A 16,909-nucleotide genomic window follows, 5' to 3' on the forward strand; every position below is an offset into this window, starting at 1 on the left:
GTAGTTTCCTGTTTGGGCACAGCGGTGGCGGGAGATTCCAGCATGGCGGTGCAACCGAAACAGAACCTGTCTATGGACAGTGCAGCCGAGCACGGCTTTCTAAACTTCATTTTCTCAATGCCGGAGAAACCGGACACTACTTTCAGGATATTCGACCGTAACGACTACTACACTGTTCACGGAAAAGACGCCATATTCGCGGCTAGGGAAGTTTTCAAGACGAATGGGGTCATCAAATATTTAGGCTCAGGTAACCTATCCTCTATAGCCTAGCTAACCACGTAGCTAGCTGAAGCTTGCAAACTGGTGGCAGGCTGTTTACTATTTAGCAAACTAATTCAGTTGCGTGTTGTTGATTCATTTACTCAGAGGCTGATGTAGCCGCAAGCTAAACTAGCTACAAATGCATCCATTAGCTGCATTCCTGCTTGGCATACTTTTCCTGCAAAGCTTCAAGGGGAGCTTTGCAGGAAAAGTATGCCAAGCAGGAATGCAGCTAATGCGCACAGGTTGTTTCTAATATGAATGTGAACGTGTTGGTCTACAGGGAGTCGCAAGCTGGAGAGTGTGGTCCTTAGCAAGCTGAACTTTGAGGCCTTTGTGAAAGACTTGCTGCTGGTGAGGCAGTACAGAGTAGAAGTGTACAAGAACCACAGCAAGAGCAGCAAGGAGCACGAGTGGAAGATCGAGTACAAGGTATTGTGTTGATTATCGAGGAGTGTCAGTGTGGTTTCTGTTTGTTTTAAAGACCCATCTACCTTTTTAAAATGTAGATGAGCTCTGTTGCTATCCTAATTTCATTGTGCCAATCCTCCATTATGAATTGTATTCTTTGTAGATGCTCTGTATTGGATATTGTGCTTCTATGTTGCATTCTTTAATCAGCACTTGAAAATGGATATTGGATGGATCTAGTCCATACTTTCGATATGCATATTACCTAGAGCTGGGTTGACGTATCGCAGTATGGCAAATATATGCAAAAGTCAACAGATTTTGAATTGATTTCATTTATGTATGGATCTAGAAAAACATACCAATCCAAGGGGTTGCATATTAAAAGTTCAACATGGTCCCAAGATGTTGAAAGACATATAAAACACGTAACATTAACCCAAGGCCCAAGGTGAAATCTTAACAATGCTTGTTTTATCAGACCAACAGTTCAAAACCCAAACATATTCAGTTTACTATCATATATAACAAAGAAATGCATAAAATCCTGGCATTTGAGAAGCTGGTAAACTGTCCCTGCTGAAATGCCTATAATCAGTACTTTTCTAATAACAAGGTCGATGTGGAGGCAATGAGATGATGTGATGCGGTCACTCATAGTGATGAAGCTACAGAGAATTATCACCTGAATCTGAAGCTCCCCTCAACTTTACGTGGGCTTTATAGCAAGTTCAGCTCATTGTTTAGCTGTCCGGTGAACAACTTTACTGTTTTGGTTCACACTCACTGCTCTCATTGTGTCGTTTTCATCTGCAGCAGACAGCTGCTTAAAGGGTTACAGTCTCTGTCTTTTTGTTTGTCATCCATCTTGCCCATTTCCTCCACTGTCAGGCGTCTCCCGGAAACTTGACTCAGTTTGAGGAGATTCTGTTTGGTGGTGGAACCGGAGCGGAGGGTTGTGCAGGAGTTGTAGCCGTGCGGTTTGGTACAGGAGCTGACGGACAGCGCGTGGTCGGGGTCGGCTATGTTGATGCAGCCCAGAGGACGATGGGAGTGTGTGAGTTTCCAGACAACGAGATCTTCTCCAACCTGGAGTCCCTGCTTGTCCAAATCAGCCCCAAAGAGTGTCTCTTAGCCCAGGGTGAAGGCAACACAGACGGCAATAAACTACGAGAGGTATGTGGTGGGCAGGGTTATGACAAGATAACAGCAAAACATCTGTGCTCCATCTGAAAGAAATTTAATAACTGCCACTGTATGTTCAAATACACCTCCACCAATGCAGCCCCTTGCATTTTTTAACACAGCTATTTTCAGTCTGAATGCCCACCAACAGGATAGGCAGAGGTATGGTGTGAATACATCGTGCGATTATGGTGTGAAGACATTGTTATTATTGTGTGTAGGTGGTACAGCGTGGTGGCGTACTGGTCTCTGACAGGAAGAGAGCAGAATTTAGTAGCAAGGACATGGTCCAGGATCTCAACAGGCTGCTGAGGGCCAAGAGAGGAGAGACTGTGGCGAGCAACACGCTACCTGAGCTGGACAAACAGGTGAACAAAAGAAAGAGCTCCCTGACACTTAAGACTGATTCACTTGAGTAAGAAACCCAACAATTCCACTTATATCAACTGAGATTCTGTCATGCATGATAACATCAAGGACAACCCAATAACGATATTGATCTCTTTTCCAAAGAGGGAATATGATCTTATAAATTCCCTGTAAGTGTAGCAAAATAAGACATTTATTTCAAATTTTCTAAAAGTTAGAAATCAGATAAACCTGACAACTCTTTTACATGTATATATTGTGACAGTGAACAGGACAACCAGATTCCTCATATCCATATTACAAAAGTCCGTGGAACATATGAAACGTTTGTACATATTACAAATGTAACTATAAATATCCAGTGTGGAAAATGTAAGAAGATAAGATAATACTCATGTGACTTGGCACCTGCAATCCTCCATTTTACTTTTGTCATTTGTGACTTTATTTTTATTATTTATGTCATTATTATATGTTAATGCAGTAGGAGGTGTGGATTAACTAGAAAAGTCTTTCGGCTTTCCTTTGCCTGACTAATGATCTTTTTCATGCAACAATCAGTCAAAGTCATATCTTTCCCAGCATCTGCGTTTGCTTATTCATTGTCTGATTTTTATGGCAAAATAAAAAGCTGCTTGGTAACCAGTTAGATTTCCTGTTAAATAGTAAACAGTAAAGGTGATGAAATTGTCCAAAAATGTGTATTGTCAACTACATCTTGAAATATAAAGTATAAAGGCCTGATTGGAAGTTAGCTTTATTATGCACTCCCACCGTCTGCATATACAATATCAGAATAATCGTTAAATAGTTGAAAAGTTCAATATATGAAATGTTTGACTAGAATCTCAGCTTGTGGTTTCATTCACAGGTGGCTATGTCGTGCCTGGCTGCAGTGGTGCGTTTCCTTGAATTGCTGTCTGATGAGTCCAACTTCAACTCCTTCAGTCTGACCACTCTGGACCTGGGTCAGTACATGAGGCTGGACAATGCTGCCGTGAGGGCTCTTAACCTCTTCCAGGTCAGTGACAGGAACCAGGTCATAGGAGCCCCCGTAACCATAGTGGTTTGAAAAAACTAAAGGTTCCTTTCTATTTCTTAACCCTAGAGGTGTCTAGCCATGCATGTAGTTTGGTTTGTCCAGGTTTTTAGATATCTATCTCTGAGATTTTTGCAACCACGCCAATACAATGGAGGTGAAAGGAATTCCACATGTTGTGCTCAAAACATAAAAAAATGACATTTGAAAAACAGCAGTGATCAATGACACTTGTTAAAGGAATAGTTCCAATTTTGAGAAATTTCTTGAGTTGGATGAAAAGAACAACACCACTCTGATGTCTGTATGCTAATACAGTTAAAAAGTTAAAAAAAAAAAAAGTTATTTTCACCCATAGACAATGCTATGTGACTCACAGTTGAGGCACCTCTGGCTTGGATGGGCATAAAACCCTGCCAGTTAAATCAGTACAAAAGATGAACTGCGTTAGAAAATATCTGGTTCTTTGATTTTAAAAAGTCGAAGTTACAAGCTTGTGTACATAAAAACTTTGAGATAGAAGTATATTATGACTTCTGATCTGGATTTTGGCAAGAAACATACAATCAGAGTTTAAAATTCTGTTACACGTGTGGCTAACGGTGGGCGGAAGCTGTGAGAAAGTTGAGAAAACTACTAAAGACATTCTGCAGCTTCAATCAATTTGCTTTTCAATTCTGGATCAATTTTGAAATAACAATTGTGGATAACATTTAAAGAAAAATGTTTTAATGGGAATACAGAGTGGGGTGAAACACATATGGGACCTATGGCCCATTCCACTTCGAAACTCTATTATGGAGCTAGAACTAACTTCATGTTTACAGTACAGACAGGAGAGAGTGGTATCAGTCTTTTCATCTATCACTCGGCAAGAAAGCAAATAACTCACTGCTGTTAAGTTTTTCAAATGTCATTCTCTTATCTGTCCATTCAATATGAAGCTACTGCCAACAGCTGTTTAGCTTAGCTTAGCTTAGCATAGCATAAGGACTGGAAACAACAGCTAGTCTGGCTCTCATTGAATGTAATAAAATCTGCCTACCAACACCTTTTTAAAGCTCACTAATTAACACTTTATATCTTGTTTGTTTAATCTGCAGAAACACAGAAGTGTAAAAATGACCATTTTTGGTTTTATAGGGGGTTATGTGTGTCCATTTCTTGGCTAGGTGTAGTGGCCCCATTTCCAGTCTTTATTATAAGCTAAGGGAATTGCCTACCGGCTCTAGCTTCATATATACAGCACAGACATGAGAGTGGTATCGATCTTCTTATCTAACTCTCAACAGGCAAGAGAATAAGCGTATTTCCCAAAATGTCAAACTATTCCTTTAATAACAAAAGCTAAAATAACATCCAGCCTTATCTTTTAACTCTGTCAGTAAGTCAGGGAAAAGGAACACATTTAAGAATGAAACAAGGTAAACATTGCTGTCTAAAGGTATGATATGTTGCAATACCCCGGCAGGCTACGTCCGTCACAATTATTTGTGACCTGTTTTTGTAACAGTAATTGGTCCTGTAAGAGTTGTTGAAACAGAATAGTTTCTGCAATGTTATAGCTTGAGACTGAACCTCTTCTTTTGCAGCTGCGGACACATTTGGGTGTGGATGTCATGGGATGTCTTTTGTAGATTTGTAGATGCGTTGTATACGCTAATGATAATGATAAAAATGTATTATGTTGTTTTTTGTTCTTAGGGATCAGCAGAAGTATGTGTTAAAGAAGCCATATGAGACATTTATCATAACATTTTACAGGCTTTGAAACAAGCTATTTCAATTGTATCGTTCAGGGATCACCTGACGACACCAGTGGAGCTCATTCATTGGCCGGTCTGTTGAACAAGTGCCGTACACCACAGGGACAGCGGCTGGTCAACCAATGGATCAAACAACCACTCATGGACAAAACAAAAATAGAGGAGAGGTAATACAATGATGGGAATAAACTGATGAGATCAAATACTTCTATTAGAGATGTCTCGAGGTATATTTTAATTGATCGTATTGGCTAAAATGAAGCCGATCAAATTTCAGTTATTTCTTTCTTGAACTCTACTCTTTGTCCAACTCATCCTGTTGCAGCATCCTTAACCACAGCCGGGCTCTATACTACACCGCAGCATTTCACTGCATATGCGAGTGCAAATTAGTGTGTGGGTTGCTCTGAAGTCCCTAAACTTCTACACTAACAAAGCTGATATCTCTCCTCTTTTACCAGCAGAGAGCAGTGCACAAAAATTCAGGTAGCATCTTCTCATTTATAGGCATCACTTTTGTCGGTTAAAATGACAAACGTCGCCAGCGGCAGGTCATATCAGCTGCCCCTAATTAACGTTCCTTAAGTAACTTGATGGAAGGCCTAAATTAAACTTATCTGTTGTCTGGTTAACATGCTGTCTGTAGCTGGTGTATGTACTAAGCCAAAAGCTAATTTTTGAGGGAAGACCCTCCACTGTAACTATTACTGTGTTTCTGTAGTTCCAACACAGTGACACATCTTCTTTCTAGCTGATTGCATCACGTCAGTTTCAGGAGTCGCATTCTGCCAGTTAAACTTTCATTCATATCAGATCAATAATTTAAGCTTATAAACTTAATAATTTTTAATCCAGGAATCCAGTATTTGGATCAAGTCTGGAAAAATAAGGTGTCAGATTTTAGCTGTATTTCAGTGTGTCCGATACATATTTAATCAACATTTAGGTAAATGTAAGTATTAGATTAAACTTGGTATCGGCAGGTACCCACTATTAAAGGACTCGGATCGGACCAAAAAACTTGATCTTCCCTGATTTCTACATTGTTCTTTGAAATAACTTTGTACTCTAATTAATGAAGTGTGTTTTATTGTTTTGCTTGATTAAATTGTAGTAGATGTAGGTAAAAGCACTATTGTCCAGAGTGGTTTGCCATGAAATCTGCTATTTACATTCATTGCACTAGGACAAATTTTGAGGTGTGTGTGTGTGTGTGTGTGTGTGTGTGTGTGTGTGTGTGTGTGTAGGCTGGACCTGGTGGAGAGCTTTGTGTGTGACTCTGAGCTTAGGCAGACCTGTCAGGAGGACTTACTGCGGCGGTTTCCTGATCTTCACCGTCTGGCCAAGAAGTTCCACCGTCACACTGCGACGCTGCAGGACTGCTACCGTGTCTTCCAGGCTGTGACCCACATCCCTGCCCTCATCACATCCTTGGAGAGATACTCAGGTACACACAAAGCTGCAGCTGATACACTGTGTATATGTACTGTACACTGATGTGCCAGTTTATTAGGTACACTTTTGTGGTGGTGTATTGCTCCTCCTTTGGCCTTTACAGCATTCATTCATCTGGGTATTGGTTCTACAAGATGCTGGATCTGTTGTGCAGGAAAATTGTGCCCTGCAGAAACGATTGCATTCTACAGTTGCTGCAAATTTGACCACTACTTATTCTTCTTGCAAACAGCTCTTTGCACCTGAGCCCAAAGATGCTTGATAGGGTTGCGAGTCTTGTGATTGTGTCCCTGTAATCGTTTGGTGACAATAAGTTCCTGGTGACATGTTGTATTATCATGCTAGATATGTCTATCCAAGTGTAGATAAGCTGGAGCCATGACAGGTTGAACTTGGTCAGTAGTATGATGTTAAGATATGTGCGCTGTTCAGGCATTTTTCAGCGGGTACCACCGGCCTCAATGTGTGCCAGAAAACATTCCCCCATACATCACACTACCACCACCAGCCTTCACCGCTGATACTTGTATGGCTCCATGGACTGGATGTTGCCTAGGACCTAAATCTAATCCTTCTGTCGACATGATGCAAAAGAAACCTGGATTTATCTGTTAACAGTCCGGCTTTGTTCCTGAGCCCACTAGAGACACACTTTCTTGTTCTTTGCTGAAAACAATGTCACCTGACATGGTTTCCAGCTTTTGTAGCCCCTTCGTATCCAATTAGTAACGAGTTCTAAGGTGACATTTAGCACGCCATTGTTCAGATATGATTTTTCTAGTTATGGCATGTCTCGTGTTACCGTTCTCTTTTCGACCCCCTGATTGTCAAGATAACCCACAAGATCACTGATACCTGGTAGTTTTTTGTGTCAAAAGCTTAAGAAGACATCCATTTAAGAGATGCTAGAATCAGCACGCCTTGTACCATCCATCATGCCAAGTCATTTGAAAAACTTAGCAGTGATTTTTATAGTGATCAGTGAGACTTTTTAAAGAAACAGGTCGACATTTATGCTTCTTTGCTGTCCTGCCGAGAGTTGGATGAGAAGATTCATACACTCTCACAGCTGTATGCTGATTATGGAGCTAGAGCCAAGAGGCTATTAGCTTATCTTAGTTTAGCATAAAGACTGGAAGTACTTGTTTTGCCTGTTGTAAATGCTCAGTTGAACAGTGATGCTAAAGATGCTGTTCTGCCTGATTTACACTGCACACACTGTAGTCATGTCACATAGGACTTATTTTATATTAATATTTCAATTTGAAAGAAGGCTGGTGGTGTACTGGTGTAAACTGGCAACTTGATTTATATGCATTAATGGCCTGCATTATTTCATCGTCTGTGCATACTACCTATTTTGATTTCTGGTGTGTGTGTGTGTGTGTGTGTGTTGTAGGTAGCTACCAGGTTCTGTTGGAGGCGGTGTTCCTGTCTCCTCTCAGAGACCTGCAGACCGACTTTTGTTAAATACCAGGAGATGATTGAAACGACTCTGGACATGAACCAGGTCTTTTCTTTAGTATTTCTGTACACATGTATAATGTAAGAATGTTTTTCTGTGTATTATGTTTGCACATTATCAGTTCTACATGTTGTTTACATGTATCTTTTCTTGCGTGTTACATCTAGATTGACCACCATGAGTTCCTTGTGAAGGCGTCGTTTGATCCAGTGTTGAGTGAGCTGAGAGAAAAGATGGACATGCTGGAAAAGAGCATGCAGGCAGTGCTGAACAGTGCAGCCAGAGAACTAGGTGATTATATACACACACACACACACACACACACACACACACACACACACACACACACACACACACACACACACACAAATATAACAGCCACAAGACCTATAGATTATCTATTACTAAGAGATAGATAGACCTGTTCCTTGCAAAGAAGTTTGATACTGTATTTTAAGACTGTACGCATGCATCTGTTGATGAGTTTTAAATATGTGAAGCAAATCGATTCCACCACGCAATCATCATGTGCTATAAACTTTTTTTGAATGTGGTAAATTCTTCAGATCCCTCCAAATGAAAGACTGAGATTATATCATATCATCACGATACAAATTCTCTGAAAGTCAATATAAGGAAAATTGGCCACATTATTAATGCTTTTTACATGATGAAATTAAAGTCCAACTGAAATCACATTTAGCTATCCCTTTTTTGTAGTAAAAAATAATTTGGTCATAATCAGTCAACATGTTTTTTAAATGTCTTTTTTTTTAATAAAAGGAAGGAAAAAAGATCTTGGGGGAAATATCAGAAATGCTCCTTTTCCTCTCAGCCAGCTGGAGGGTCTGTGTTTGATTGACAGCATCTGGCAGGCTGCCAGAGTGTCCATGTTACACTGTAAGGAACAAGAGACAAAATAAACAAACCTGCCCTGTAGTCTACATGTCATGGTGTTGTTAGTAGTATTGAAGAGTAAGGACCACACCAGCATCTAACCGGACCAAAGTGACACTTGCAGGTATGTTTACATGCTGTTTAATGTGCTGCAGCTGAGCAGCTAATTAGCTATCTAACCTTCAAACTGACGTTAGCAGTTTACTTTGCCCCAGTGAATGTTTGTTTGGTCGCTCAATTAACAGGCTAAGGTGCAGGACAAGACGTGTGTTGATGTTTGTAAGTTAAATACAAAAAAAGGTCGAAAATAAGGTCTCCATCTATGTAGACAGATACACATTTTAATTAATGCAAAACTAGGGGGCACCATCATGAAACCAAAAGGTATAAAATATACATTTCTCCCTTTTGGTTTCAGATTTTTTCCCAAAGGAGATCGAGCACAGGACAAGTGATTTACAGAGCAGATATGTATGCTTTAGTATAAGAAGAAAAAAATGCAAGAAAAATATTTATAGTTCGTCAGATTTCACCAGTTAATAACACCATCGTTACACTAAACAGATGTGTCAGTTGTTATCAGGCCTTATTATATTCTCCAAAGTACAGTGTTGACATTCTTTCATTTACATCTGATATAGCGCAATGACGAAAAAGTTTGCCTTCTCTGAATTGGAGAGTAATTATGCCCTCAATTATTAACAGCTGAAATAATTGTGTTTGTGACAGAGAGCAATGATCGCTGCAAGCAAAAGGTTTGTAGTGGAAATGGCTTTGCTACATGTTTGACAATTCCACATGCATTGGAAACGTGTAGGAGAAAGAACAGAGCAGTTAAAGCTGACCAATCAGTGGCAGTTTGTGGTGTCTACCTGGTATCTCTGTAGTCAACTCAGCTGTGATGTGTAGGTGAATTTTTGAGAAGGTGCATGTAAGGTACTGTGTGCCGGCTGTGTGTGTAGGCTTCATTGCCATTATACCAGAAATTCTTCTTCTTTCCATACTAATATTTAGTATTTGATCTAAATGAAAACAAAGATAGTTAGTTTTAGAATCAGGTGGCATTATTACATCACTATTATTTCAATTTAGTTTATAAATATTGCTTATGACCACAGGTGGGGTGAGGGTTGAAACTTTGATCAACTAGTAAAATGAAATCTTCATGTTTGCCTTCTGACCTATAATCATGAGCTTTGGGCAATGACCTAAAGAATGAGATCATGAATACAAGCAGCCAAGTGAGTTTCCTTCGCAGTCTTAGGAACAGAGTGAAGAGCCTGGAGATCCAAGAGTAGAACTGCTGCTGCTGACTTCTTACAACTACTTCCTGTAGTTGTAAGAAGTCAGTTGAGATGGTTTGGGCATCTGATTAGATGCCTCCAGGAGGCCTTCCTGTGGAGGTTTTCCGGGCACTTTCAACTGGGAGGAGACCCCGGGGTAGACCCTGAACATGCCGGAGGGATTGTTTATCCCATCTGGCCTAAGATTACCTGGGATCCCCCATGAGGAGCTGGAGGGTGTGGTTGGGGAGAGGAACGTCTGCTACACCGACCTCGACCCAGTTAAATGACAGAAAATGGATTTGAATGGAGTTGACAAATATTTGTTTTTTATACTTGGATGTTGTTTGAGCTCATCGTAGTAAGTTTGTGTTTCAGGGCTGGATGCTGGTAAGACGGTGAAGCTGGAGTCAAATGCCATGCTCGGTTTTTACCTGAGAGTCACCTGCAAGGAGGAGAAAAGTCTGAGGAACAACAAAAAATTCACCACGCTGGATGTTCAGAAGAACGGCGTGCGCTTCACAAACAGGTCCATCTCACTATGTGTCACACAACTGTCAGCCTCAGATAACCCTGCTCTTCCTGTCAGCTGATGTTTTCTTGTTCATGTGCATTTTCACATGTCTACAGTAAGCTGAGCTCTCTAAACGAGGAGTACACCAAGAACAGGGAGGAGTATGAGGAGGCCCAGAATGCCATCGTCAAAGAGATCATCAACATCGCCTCAGGTGAGGAATCTCATCACATGCTGTTTACTGTGTCTCATCAGCATGGCATTGATTTGACAGATAAAAGAAAAATGATGATCTCTTAATTACATGGAAATTGTCCTATATTGACATTTAATAATTGATTTCATTCACAAGGTCAGTAAACTGTACAGTGCTTTGAACTTTTAAATAAGACTCGAAGAATTAGTGAGATGGTGGTCAGATGGCATTCTGTAATCAAATATCAATCTTTTTGGTGCCTGCACATGCTGCAGTTTCCCATCTCTGTGATAACTCATTTCGAGTGTTGAACTCTTTGATTTACCAGGTTACGTGGATCCCCTCCAGACGCTAAGCGACGTGATAGCGCAGCTGGATGCAGTGGTGAGTTTTGCCGTGGCGTCCGTCTCTGCTCCTGTGCCGTATGTTCGGCCCCAGCTGTTGGCGGACGACTGCAGGCGTATGGAGCTGCAGCAGGCCAGACATCCCTGCATGGAGACGGACGCAGACACCGCCTTCATACCCAACGACATCACCTTCATCCAGGGAGAGAAGAGCTTCTATATTATAACAGGTGTAAAGAGATGTCTCAGTTCCTCAGTGCAGTATCCACAGTTTCAGTGCAATTATTATGATAAAAATGTCAACACTAAAAAGAGCGAAAATATGGGACTAAAGAATAATTCCGGTTTATTACAAGTTTGGTCTTATTTTTAAAGTTCTGGCCATTATTCCTGTTGGTAATAATAACATTATACTCATCAATAGGGCGTTTTCATCTCAGGGGACCAAGAAGTGCCAAAATTTGTCTGTGAAAATTGGCTTTTAATCACAGCAGTCAGTTTTAAATCGGTCAACGTTGTAATCTGCCTAATCCTCATGGTTCTTCAGATGCAGTGGAAACACAAACAGGAATGCGCAAAAGGGACTTTTAGTTTGTAATCTAATTCTTGAGTTTAGTTCCTTTTTTGGAACTAATTGGCCGCACAAAGTAATTGCTGATATCTGAATGATAACATGAAATGATGCCAAAAACTACACAAATAAGACCCACATTGAAGTAAACAGAGATAATCTTTTAACAGGTAAATTGAAGGGAAGCTTTAAACTTTCACTGTAAACTGTTTTAAAAACTTTATTTCTTCTGTATCTGTAGGTACATATTGTACCTCACCATCACACATGGAACACTTTCTACAACTCTCCTCTCTTCTTGTCTGCAGGACCAAATATGGGCGGCAAGTCGACGTTTATCCGGCAGGTGGGTGTGATCGCGCTGATGGCTCAGATCGGCTGCTTTGTGCCATGCGAGAAGGCGGAGCTTAGCGTGATTGACAGCGTCCTGGCCAGGGTGGGAGCAGGAGACAGCCAGGTCAAAGGAGTGTCCACTTTTATGTCGGAGATGCTGGAGACAGCTGCCATTCTACGGTAAGAACAGACACACAAGCGTGTTTACTGCTTCACTAAACAAAGGTGATACACAAGCCTTTTCTCATTATCCGTACTGCCCCTCCAGCTCGGCCACGGGGAACTCGCTCATCATAATCGACGAGCTCGGCAGAGGCACGTCCACATACGATGGCTTCGGTCTGGCCTGGGCCATCAGCGAGCACATCGCCTCCAACATCGGCTGCTTCTGTCTGTTTGCCACTCACTTCCACGAGCTGACGGCGCTGGCAACACAGCAGCCCTCCGTTCACAACCTGCATGTCACAGCCCTGACCTCCCACAACACACTCACGATGCTGTACAGAGTCAAACCAGGTAAGCACACATTGTTTTACACACGTTAATTCAGCCTTTTCTGCATTTAAAATCCCTAACAAGGATAAAAACTGATACAAAGGAAGAACCATTTTCTTTCCAATAGTTGGATAAGAAGATTGATACCACTCTCATATCTGTCTGTGAAATATGAAGCTACAGCCAGCTGACTCTTAGCTTAGTACAAAGATTGGTAACGGGTGAAACAGCTAGCCTAGCTCTGTCAAAGGGTAAGAAAATCCACCTAACAGCACCTCTTAAACTCGCTAGTTAAAACGTTGTGTCTTGTTCGTTTAATTCGTACAAAACACTGTGTAAATGTAAAATTGTGGGTTTACAGGGGGGTTATTTCCTGGCCAGGTGCAGTTACTTCCTGGAGTCCTGTCTTTACAGTGAGGTTGCCAGCCAACTAGTGGAGAAATAATCGAGTACATAACCCCTGTAAAACCATAAATTGTCATCTTGACATGTCGTTTTTTTTTTGTACAGATTAAACAAACGAGCAGGGATGGATTACTACCCAAGTAAAAATACTGTTCCTTTAAGATGGTTAACTATTTCTTCAAGGATAACTTCTTTGGACAATTATTTTATTGTTAAAATTATTATGTATTATTCCTTTTGTCAACTGATGCAAAACTAGAAAACTGAAACTAAGCAGAAAAACCTGGATGATTTTGTCCAAGTTTCAGCAATAGTTGGACTTGGTGTGCAGCTGATTTTTAAAATGCTTAAAAATCAGTGAACTCTTGTAAGTATTAATGTGATTCAGTCAGTGCCATAAACTCTCCAAACTGACCCAGCCCTAACTGTGTATTCAGGTGTGTGTGACCAGAGTTTTGGAATCCACGTTGCCGAGTTGGCTTGCTTCCCGCCATCGGTGGTTGCCATGGCGAAGGAGAAGGCGGAGGAGCTGGAGGAGTTCCAGGAACCTGCAGGAGAGAAGTCAGAGCAGGAGGAAGAGCCTGAGGCCAAGAGACGACGGACAGACAAACAAGTAGGGCGTAATTCACAACTTAGTTATATGGTCATGCACAGTGACCTCATATGTTGTCTGCAAGGTTGATGAGTAGGTCGAGGAAAAAGAATAGACACAAGAAACGATAACGCTTTACTTTACCACCACCCCCATGTAGCATTATAAGCATTTAATAAATTGAAAATGTAGTTGTAAGCAGATATAAGTGTTTATAAAAAATTATAAAACTGAGGTTTTCAAACTGTGAGGCGCACCTCCCCAAGGGGGCGTGGGAGAGTTGAAGGGAGGATGTAGAGGTAGACGAGAGGCAAAGATACTGCAGTGAGGTGAAAGGAAATTAAGGTAAGAGTCATAACTCAGTCAAATCTGAACACACAGACGTGTGTCATATTTTTAGATTCAGTTTGTCTCTTGGATATCATTGTCTCCAGTGTCCCATCGTGAATAAACATTTGTAAATCCTCTTAGAAACCATAAAAACCAGACGCTCCTTATAACTCCAGAACTTGCCTAAGAATCATCATGTTTTTAAGTTTTCTTCAGTATCAACGTAATCCAGTGATAGTTGTCTGTACATCAGTGGGTACACTGCGAACAGGAATTGCAAATAGCTAATTCGGCATACTTTTAGTGGTGTCAATTTGCCAAAATGTAAACAAACTATAGGCTAAAAAAACGTGGTTCAAAGTGTAGTCCACATCTAACTAACTGACTCTATGGCAACAATATACTTCCTTTTTACATCTCCCAAAGCATTATGGGAACCGTAGTTCCAAAATTTGGAGCATGATTATTCCCCATGTCAAAGTAAGTCAAAGTAGTAAGACAAAGAATAATATTAGTGTGAGTGACAAAATGAATATGAACTTTTTTCATGTTGCACTATCAATATTTTTGACAGGGTAAACGTGGGGTACACATGGTCAAGATTTAATGTTTTAACAATTTCAAGCAGTCATGTTTAATGGTGATAATGGGTTAACAGGGTCACTCAGATGGAGGAAATTGGGAGCAATTTTGTGTTCAGTGTGTTCCTCAAAGACAATTTGACATTCAGCGATCAAAACAAACAACCCTACGATTAATTTCCAACATGCTCTTTCACCCGGGCTTATTGGACTTGTTGCTCTGTATCTGCTGGAGGTGTAAATAGGAAACTTTGCAAGCAAGTTCACCACAGCAACTTGATAATGTCACTGTTGTGTTTCCAGCTTGTTTCAGCTGCCAAGTGACCAAAAAAATAAATTAACGTGGCTTTAAGTAAACGTGAAGTCATTACAAGCAGTAAAATGGACTCAAGTATCAAAAGTACTCATTGTGAAGATTTGTCCCTGTCACAGTGTTAATTTACGTAGTACTATGTCAGTAATGATAATCTCACAACATTGGACAAAAGACTTTTTGTAACTGATGCCAACTTCAGTTGAAGGACTACACGTGCCTCAAATTATCTCTAAAACTTACATGTAAATGCACTTTTCATGAGGCTGAAAAAGTTCTTCTTCTTTTCAGGGTTACTGAAAAGTTGACATTTTAGAGTTACACATTTTTACCCAACAACTGCAATAGTTTTTGAGCTTATTGTAAAACTGATGTACTGCTTATCCTTCAGGTGGGGGAAAACCTGATCCAGGACTTCCTGGAGAAAGCGAAGTCACTCTCTGTTGCCACCATGAGTGAAGAAGAGGTAAAGGCGGCGCTCAGGAGAATGAAGCAGGAACTTGTTGTCAAAAATAACACGTACATCACAGAGATCCTTGCACGCTGTGCTCCTGCAAAAACAGCTTGATTTTTATACTCCTGTGCTCATCATGACCATCAAAGGTAGTTCATGTACTGTAGGCAACCACACTAAAGCTCTTATGTTGTATACTTTTTCAATAAAGAATAATTCCTGGATGTGTGTTGAGTTTGGTTTTTTGACCCAGTTATTGTAGCTGAAGCTTCTGTTTATAATGAATACACTTCAAACATAATGCTGCATGTTAATAACTTTTGTATTCCTTAGGAAATAATGGTTTTCCCTTACCCTACGTGCAGGCAAGCAGGTTGTTATTGTAAAAGTATGTAAGTATTAGCATTAAACTATAAAATGCACAGAAGTGTAAACAATGTTTTAATGTAGCTGGTCCACTTTATATTGTATTGTGTAGGCTAAACTCTGGATTTCACCCTTGCATTTCTTTCATTTTAGAGGTAAACACTGTCCTGTATTTTCAGTTTCTGCTTATTCCAAAATGTCACTTCCACTCTGGTATCTACAGTGCGATATTCAAATGCAGATATTCTAGATTTCCTTAAACATTCAGCCTGACATGTTCTGTGGGTTTGAACACTTGTAAACTTGTTTTGCAGTAAATATTGTATTCTGTAAAGTCACTACTTTATATTCTACTGTAAATACAGTAGAATACAAAGTGCAATATTTACCTCTTCCCACTCAACTAATGTACCAGAACCTAAAGTGTACTTTGTCACATCCTGTATACAGGACTATACTTAGTTACTTTACACTTCTGTTGTGTAAGTCCATAGGATGTGACCCCCATTGCACCATTTCTACTGTACTGGTACAGCACAGAAACACAAATAATTGTAGCCAGGAAAAGTTTTGAACTGCAAGAAAATGTAGACAAATGTATAATGCAAACCAGATGTCTGCAATTTAGGCAGCTAAAATAATTTAGCCAGCTTCAGTAACTACTGATATTTCTGACATCTTATAGACCCAATGATGAATTGTTAACAAAAATAATTGCAAGTTGAGGGCCTACTGAAAATAGTAATACTGTGCATATATCAGACTTACTTGTTCTGTTAAGATCACCAATAAGTTTACTCTGTATGAAAAACAATTCAAACAGGTGGAGCAGCAAGTCAGTTTTGAGATTATAAATCATCAATAGGTTCACCGTGTCTCAATACAATCTGTCACCAGGATAAGACGGTGTAGTCCCTCATTCGTCCAGGAGTGTTCTATCGTAGAAAAGGTTTCAGTCGTAGTCATCTGGACACTGTTTTCAGAATCAAGACGTTTCGGCTCCCATCCGGAAGTCATTCTCAATTGTGAAAACAAAGGGCAGGGCTTCCTGAGGGCAGGGCTTATGTAACACAGAGTAGCTTAAATTTCCAGTTCCCGTCCAATTTTTTCACAATTGAGAATGACTTCCGGATGGGAGCCGAAATGTCTGGATTCTGAAAACAGTGTCCAGATGACTACGACTGAAACCTTTTCTACGACCTGTCACCAGCAACATCCCCTCAGTTTGACAAAGATCAGGTTTCCTAACTCATCAGGACCTGCAATGACAGAAGATCAGAG

The 16,909-nt window shown here is 40.4% G+C and overlaps 1 protein-coding gene across 1 annotated transcript; it reads left to right on the plus strand.

Annotated features, from left to right (window-relative positions):
* On the plus strand, positions 1-15,484 carry msh2 (mutS homolog 2 (E. coli)). Its single transcript, XM_044178665.1, is given in 17 exon segments — positions 1-250; positions 548-696; positions 1,567-1,851; positions 2,082-2,228; positions 3,101-3,250; positions 5,068-5,201; positions 6,282-6,481; positions 7,889-7,956; positions 7,958-7,999; positions 8,122-8,245; positions 10,513-10,663; positions 10,765-10,862; positions 11,173-11,418; positions 12,068-12,272; positions 12,361-12,608; positions 13,430-13,605; positions 15,200-15,484. Coding segments are annotated over 17 exon segments (2,808 nt in total). The 5' UTR covers positions 1-42; the 3' UTR covers positions 15,377-15,484.
* Positions 15,485-16,909: the final 1,425 nt, after the last annotated feature.

The sequence above is a fragment of the Siniperca chuatsi genome, linkage group LG20 (genome assembly GCF_020085105.1).
Source record: "Siniperca chuatsi isolate FFG_IHB_CAS linkage group LG20, ASM2008510v1, whole genome shotgun sequence".
In the NCBI taxonomy this organism is placed as follows: domain Eukaryota; kingdom Metazoa; phylum Chordata; class Actinopteri; order Centrarchiformes; family Sinipercidae; genus Siniperca; species Siniperca chuatsi.